A 7,772-nucleotide genomic window follows, 5' to 3' on the forward strand; every position below is an offset into this window, starting at 1 on the left:
TAGAAGTCATGCTAAAACAGTGAAATTAATAAAATATTAAAAAGCTGCAGGAAAGGGAAAAGACCCTGCCCTGAAGTAGGAGCTGAAAGAGTTACAGGAACTGTGGTCAGAGGAACTTAATAATCCCCAAATTGGTCCGGTAGGAACACGAAAAAAAATGGTTCTAGGAACGTTGTGTTCTCAGAAAGCGGCTAATGTCCACCTACACTAGGGTTGGGTACCGAAACGCGGTGCCAACAGGGTACCGGTTCCGACGTAAACGGTAGTAACGAGACCGAATAAGAACGAAAATTTCGGTTCCTCATTTCGGTGCCTGACTTTCTTTTTTTCAGAAGCATCGCTGCACGGGACGCTATGTTACCGTTAGCTAGTAGCTGGATTAAACCCAATGGTTAAAATGCTGACAGCTCACGTTAAGCGGTGTAAAGTGTGTCTGTATTTCCCTGTAGAGGATTCCAACAGCGGGACCTAACAGTCTGACTGCAGCTGAAGACGTCTGAATATCAACACACACATACTGTGTGTTCACTTGAAACTCGCCAGCCTCGTTGTGCATTCAAAGTTATTGTAAAATACCCCTTTTCCCATCTGGTGCTTGTTTTTGTCATTTACCAGCAATTTACTGGTACTTTGAATTGCATGGCTGCTGAAAAGGTGCTATACAAATAAAATTGCCTTGCCTTGCCTTCAAGCCTCATCCACCAAAGTTTTGACAAAGGTCCAAATTGAATCAACATAATGTGTCATGACGTGGTGTTTTGGGATGAGGCGTCGATCAGGATAAACTTCTTTGAACAACTTATGATGATCTATGATAATCTGTTTCAGGAAGACTGCAAGACCTCTGGTTACAGCAGGAGCAGAAATAATGCTGGATGTGGCCGGGTTGGATCAGTGGGTGGAGCAGGCGCACGTACACTGAGAGGTTTATGTCTCCACACAGAGGTCCAGGGTTAGAATCTGACCTGTGAAAATTTCCTGCATGTCTTCCCCCCCCCCCTCTCTCCCCTTTCTCATGTGCATGTATACATTTTTAAAGGCCCTACCTCTCTTGCACCTGCACTCACAAAATAAATGTTTATATGATTTTAAAGTAAAATAAAGTTTATAATCTTTGAATATCATTTGTTGCCATTTTTTAATGTGCCCCTCTGGTTAAACACTGGCCCCTCCCTGGCCCCCAAAGTAAAATGTGTCTAGAACCGCCACTGTTTGGAAGGAAGGAAGGAGAGAAGGAAAGAATGGACGAAGGAAGATAGAAAGGAAGGAAGGGAGGAAGGGAGGAAGGAAGGAAGGAAGGAAGGGAGGAAGTAAGGAAGGAATAAGAGAAGGAAGGAAGGAGAGAAAGAAGGAAGGAAGGAAGGAAGGGAGGAAAGAAGGAAGGAGAGAAGGAAAGAAGGGACGAAGGAAAATAGAAAGGAAGGAATGAAGGAACATAGGAAGGAAGGAATGTATTTGCAGTTACAAACACACAACTAGAAAATGAAATCTTGAGATCTTTAGAGTTGTCTGAATATATTGAGGAGAGAAACATTAACATTCATCTATCTGATGTCTTTGGACTAGTTTGACACTTTAGTTGCGACACCCCTTCTGTCCTGCAGAGGGCGCTGCAGGCTGCAGGCTGAGCTTCCTGTTTCCTGTGTGTCCCAGTGATATCAGTCCCCGGAACAACAACAACAACCCATGTGAGAGAAGCTGTGGAGTCTCCGCCATGTTCTCCGGTTTAAAAGATAAAGTCGGGGAGGTCTTGTTACCGGGAGATGAGTTCTCCTTGGAGACCGAGGACACCATCTCTCTGACGGAGCGCGTGAAGCCGGAGAAGGTCGTGTGTGGCCCGGGTCTGAGGCGGAGCGGAGACCGGCTGCTGGTGTGTAAGAGCGGCGTGCTGCGACACAAACAGCCCAACATGTTCTGGATGGACTCCCAGCAGAGGAGGGTGAGACAACACAGGAGGGGCTGTTTATCAGAGATATAAATGTGTAAATATATATGTGTTTATATCTATGGCTGTTTATCAGCAGGAGCTTCTACTTCTACAACATGCAAGGGTCCGTTCACAAAACTCTGCATTTAAGGTTTCTTCATGACAGCACGCGTTCACTCCTCATATGACATAACTTTTAGACTGAATTTAAATCATTATGAATCAGTAGTGATTTCGGCTTGAAGATAATGTTATTAAGTCGCGCTTTGTGCCGTTAAAATGAAACTTTATTGATCAGGTCCGCTGGGATTTCTGCTCGCCGACCGCTGGAGCGAGCCGTGCTTTACAGCAGCGAGCAGCGGGAAACATTTCTGAAAAGTTGAGATTATTTAGGAATAACGTGCTGCAAGGTGAACCAGTTACTCCCCGAATTCATCAGAAGACCAAAACCATTTATACGAGTTATTAGTTTTTCTTCTGAAAATTAAGTCCGTCGAACAAAATCCTGTCAAATTTTAAAATGTATATATTTAAATGGAGTTCAGCACATCTAAAAAGCCACATCTTAAAAAAGAAAAGTGAGGGAATAAAATGACTCATTTGAACATTCTTGTGAAGAGAAGCCAGGTGTGCTAGGTGTGCACGCTGGCAGCTGAGTGTGTCCCTCTCTGTCCTCAGTATGTCCCCGCTAAAGGAGAGACCATCATCGGCATCGTGACGGTTAAATCCGGAGACGTCTTCAAGGTGGACTTTGGAGGAAGTGAGCAGGCGTCTCTGTCCTACCTGGCGTTTGAGGGCGCCACCAAGAGGAACCGACCCAACGTCCAGGTGAGATACTGAGGACACAGAGACGTCCAGGTGAGATACTAAGACATAGAGATGTCCAGGTGAGATACTGAGAGGACACAGATATGTCCAGGTGAGATACTGAGGACACAGATATGTCCAGGTGAGATACTGAGGACACAGATATGTCCAGGTGAGATACTGAGGACACAGAGATGTCCAGGTGAGATACTGAGGACACAGAGATGTCCAGGTGAGATACTGAGGACACAGATATGTCCAGGTGAGATACTGAGGACACAGAGATGTCCAGGTGAGATACTGAGAGGACACAGAGATGTCCCGGTGGATACTGAGGACACAGAGATGTCCAGGTGCATTATTACGACCTCTTTGCTGTTTTCCCCCCACATTTTTGTTGCTTTAAAAAAAGAAAAAGTCATGTTCTTTGACCAGTTGTTAGTTTTTCTGAGGTTTTTGTTGCTTTTTTTGTAATTTCTTTACGCTATTTTTGTGTGTGTGTCTGTGTGTGCAGGTGGGCGACCTGGTGTTCTCCCAGTTTGTCGTAGCCAATCGGGACATGGAGCCGGAGCTGGTGTGTGTGGACAGTTCAGGACGAGCCAATGGGATGGGAGTGTTTGGAGGTGGAGGGCTGCTCTTCACCGTGTCTCTGGGACTGGCCAGGAGGTCGGTGTTGTTTTTACATACATATTTTTCTACTACTATGGGTTAACGTAGAAACGATCAGACATCCATTTAAATGCCCTCTGTAAATAGACAGTATTACATGGCTATGCTGCCCTGCTGGTAGGGGCAGTACGTTACGAGTATTGCACTGGATTTAATGTAGCTGGTTTAACAACAGGAGAGATTGGTGTATGAAAGAGTTTTTAAGTCAGATGTGATTAAAAGAATGAACTCTACAGCGTCTGTTTGAAGGCAGAAGCTGATATTCACTGTGCAAGACATGTAAAGAGTCATTTGAAATACTTCTGGCTAGTCTAAGAATACTATTATTGTGAGCCTCCTGAAAGACGTATGCTACAGGTAGTCCTATAATCTTTGAGCAAATTTTAATCTGATTTAAATAGCTTTGTTTTATTTTTAACTGAGAGGCTACTACCAAGCAGTACTACAGTAGAGCATGATACTCTGAATTACTGATGTAAAAAACAAAAATGATTTGACTACTAGCTCCAAAGGATCTCAGTCTATCATGACACCCAAATATTTAGACTTTACTGATTTCTGAGTTATGAATCTTCACTGAGGACAGTTGACAATTCGGGGTTATTCCAAAAATGATTTCCTTTACAGTGTTAATAATGAGAGCATTGTTATCACACCACTTCACTAACCAATCCACATTGCCCTGATACAGTGTAGGGTCATCACCTTTTTTCAATAAGGTCAGGAGAGTGGAGTCATCGGAGGACTTTAACAGAAACTGATTTGGTAAAGTAGAGGTGCAGTCAGAGGTATATAAAGTGAACAACAGAGGGGAGCTGATACAGCCCTGGGGTACTCCATCATTAGTTATCTTTGGAGAAGAGAGTTTGTCATTTACTTTGACCAGCTGGACCCTCTCTGAGAGAAATGATTAATACCAAAGAATAAGATAAGGATTAATCTGAATCGTTTTTGCTAAAAGTAAATTTGGTTGAATTGTATTAAACGCAGATGAGAAATCAAGAACCAGAGCCCTGACACACTGTATGTTTTTGGTTTGTCAAGATGTTTGGAGATGAGGTGCACCAGTGTAACCACTGCATCCTCAAGGCTCTAGTGCCTTCTTTGGGTTGTGGGCTGGAAAGTACCCCTGACCTCCTCCCCAGTTATGACAATCCTCTCAGCGTCTGAGGGTGTGATGGTCTCAATTACATTTACACATTCCTCCCAGTGGTCAGTAGAGTCAAAGCAACAGAAACTAATCATTTAGCTCATTTGCAAACATAAAATCATTGCCTGTCACAATGGGTTTATTAGAAGTCATTGTTTTCATCTTGTCCCATAATCTTTTGGGGTTTCTTTCTTTGAATGTCTCCTCCAGGTGATTTCTGTGTAACTGTTTGGCCTCCCTGAGTTTGTTTTTCAAATCTCTGTCTGATTGTTTGCCTGTGATGGTATCTTTGTTTTTAAATGCCACCTTCCTTGAATTTATAATACCCTTAATGTCCTTAGACACAAACCTTTTGTTGTTTGCATATATCTTTATTCTTTTAGTAGGAATGGCCAATTGTACGTAAAAATGTATATAATCAGTGATAACTGTAGTAGTTTCATCTAGGGAATTTTGATTATGGAATAATTCCCAATCGGTCAGATCGAAACAGGCTTTAAGCATCTCTCTTGCTTCAGGAGACCATCGTCTTATTTCTCTTTCTACTGGTTTACAACTTTTTCTTTTGTTTTGTAAGATGTGATGAGATAAACCACATTATGATCCGAATTTGCAATAGGAGGTATGATTCTGGAATCATAAGCATTTTTCACATTCACATAGCATTTGTCAAGTATTCTGTCCTTCCTTGTCCCCTTTTTCACCATCTGACTAAAACCAGGTAGTACAGTGTCCAAGTGACAATGAATGAAGTCCCCCAACACTACGGCAGGAGCATCTCCACAATCCCCTCTAGAGTCAATATAATCCACGGGAAATACATCTTCCAATTTACATACGACCAAACGAGACGGACGACATTTAGACAAGCAACATAATACATCCCATAATAAAAAACTTAACACAAGCACACTAGGCCCTGGGATGCGGTTCGCAGCCGAGCAGCGCACCGGAAACGGAAACATGTGTCTCTGTTTCAGGCTGCTGTCCCCGGGACGGACTGACAATCTGCGATCTGGAAAAGTCCAGAATGGCACAAAAAAAGTCTATTAAAGTGATATTAACAGCCAACAGCAGGGGGCGCAAATACAATCACTTATATGCTATGTGTAAAAATAAAACTGAAGAAGAAGAGTCGGCCTACATCATTAGACGTGAGTTAATTTCACATCAGCATTACCGGTAAATGCCAGGAGCAGGAAACACTATAGGCTGCCTTTATCCCTATCTTAGCGAATTGCATGTTGTCAGCTCAACATGAGTGTGCATCATGATTATGAAAATGATCGTGCCATTTAGTGCTGTCAAACTTAACGTGTTTAATCATTTCTGTTAGGTTAATTTGAATCGCGGGTTGACCGTGATTTCACTTGGTTGTATATGAGAGGTTGTAGTGAGCTCACTTTTGCTGCTAGGATGAAGACTATGGTATTAAATTAAACAGGAAAACATCAGGCATGCATTGGTACCACTCTAAACGTGCTAACAAACAGGGAAGGGGGTGAAATAATTCACCAAATGTAACCAGAAGTTTAACCATAAAAATCCTAGCTTTCACTTTCTGTCTGCTTCCATCAGAGGGCAGTTTTTCCTCGTCTTTCATATTTGGTTTACTATTGTGGAACTGGCAGAGACCTGGTGGTTGGTTGTGAAAGCTTCACAGACAACATTGATAGGGCCTCGTCATTTTCATCATTTCACAGCCTTAATATGAATCAAAAGTGTAATAAATATTAAATAGGTTATAGTAAGTAACACATGTTATATACATTTATATTTGAATAGTTATAGTATATAATAACTAACAGTCAGTGTGGTTTTGGTATAGGCCTACAATATATCTAATCCCCATGTTCAGGTACAGCAAGTAGCCTACTTCATCTCTGAAAGTGTTGTCAGTAATACTCTGTACTGTTTACAAGTTTGTGTAATTTGGGGTTTCTGTAGCCAGTGACATTTCATTATTTGTATTTTAATTTCAATGCAGATGTAATGGCATTGTAAATTTTTAAGTTTTTTTTAGTGTAAGTTTTTATTTGAAGGCTGAGTCTTCATTAATAAACACACCCATCATTTGAATGTTACTTGCTATGAATGCCTCGTCTGATAGGCTACAGTACTGGTGCATAGTATCAGGACATCCTGGCTAGTGTCTGGGCCTATTTGAGAGAAAGTCCAGGGCTATTTTTTAGCCCCAGTCCGTCCCTGTCCCCCCCTTTCTAATGAGACTATGTGTCTCTGTTTCAGGCTGCTGTCCCCCCACAGCGAGGTCCTGTCAGACCTGCAGACCCTGTTCCCCTGCGAGCTGGTGGTCGGGATGAACGGCCGTCTGTGGGTCAGGTCGTCCAGCGTTCAGCAGACGCTCGTCATCGCCAACCTGCTGCAGAGCTGTGACACCATGACGGCCCCCCAGAGACAGGAGCTGTTCAGGAGGGCTGCACAGGGGGCGCTATAACACCATGACAGCCCCCCAGAGACAGGCGCTGTAAAGCCGGGGTCAAAGCATAGACCGCTAAAGTGAATCCAAAATCTACAACGCGTCACACATGCAGCCACTTCCTGTCAGGACACCTGATTGGTTGAAGGACTATCCAATTGCGTACAGTTATTTGAACTATGCCCGTTGATCACGCCTCTTGTGTAGAGAAAATACAGACTCCCCAGACTAATGTTCAATCTTAAATCTTAAAAGATTGAGCTTGGTCTGGTGCTATCCAGACTAATGGACTTCTAAAGTGAACCTAAAACCTACAACACATCCCACCTGCTCAGAAGATAAAGCTGTAGAAGTGAAGCCAAAACCTCTGGATCGCCCCCTGGGGGCTGGCTACAGTATCTGGGATCAGCTGTTTGATTTTCGCTGAAAGTATCATCTTTCTGGACTAAAATTAACTGAATCTGCAGGGTTTTACTAATTAAAAAAAAAAGAACTATTGATCCATGTTGTTTTTTTATATTTATAATAAAACATTTTAACACAAATTAAATCTTTCCCATGTTTTGAAAATGTGTATGACTTTCCAAAAATGTCGGGCTGGTTGCAGCCACAGTCACTGGTGTGTGCGTTACACGCAGCACATGTACTGACTGGAAACGTTACCGAGGATTATTTACCGCCGATGGCGCAGATGAACGCTACACTCGTTACTGTAAGAAGGTAGCCTACAATAAAACCTCCATGATTAAAGAGTCAATACTTATCAATAACCCACGTACCTG

The 7,772-nt window shown here is 42.7% G+C and overlaps 1 protein-coding gene across 1 annotated transcript; it reads left to right on the plus strand.

Moving 5' to 3' along the window:
* The first annotated feature begins 1,639 nt into the window (after positions 1 to 1,639).
* Positions 1,640 to 7,468, plus strand: exosc3 (exosome component 3). Its single transcript, XM_039813481.1, has 4 exons — positions 1,640 to 1,939; positions 2,606 to 2,755; positions 3,249 to 3,400; positions 6,801 to 7,468. The coding sequence occupies exons 1-4, from the start codon at positions 1,715 to 1,717 to the stop codon at positions 7,006 to 7,008; spliced, it is 735 nt and encodes a 244-aa protein (XP_039669415.1). The 5' UTR covers positions 1,640 to 1,714; the 3' UTR covers positions 7,009 to 7,468.
* Positions 7,469 to 7,772: the final 304 nt, after the last annotated feature.

This window comes from Perca fluviatilis, chromosome 10 (assembly GCF_010015445.1).
Source record: "Perca fluviatilis chromosome 10, GENO_Pfluv_1.0, whole genome shotgun sequence".
Classification (NCBI taxonomy): Eukaryota; Metazoa; Chordata; class Actinopteri; order Perciformes; family Percidae; genus Perca; species Perca fluviatilis.

Excerpts from the sequence above, each read along its gene's own strand:
- exosc3 (XM_039813481.1), top strand. The coding sequence starts at position 1,715 with ATGTTCTCCGGTTTAAAAGATAAAGTCGGGGAGGTCTTGTTACCGGGA. Across the intron at positions 1,940-2,605 it reads TGGACTCCCAGCAGAGGAGG|TATGTCCCCGCTAAAGGAGA; the intron begins GTGAGACAACAC and ends CTCTGTCCTCAG. Across the intron at positions 2,756-3,248 it reads GGAACCGACCCAACGTCCAG|GTGGGCGACCTGGTGTTCTC; the intron begins GTGAGATACTGA and ends CTGTGTGTGCAG.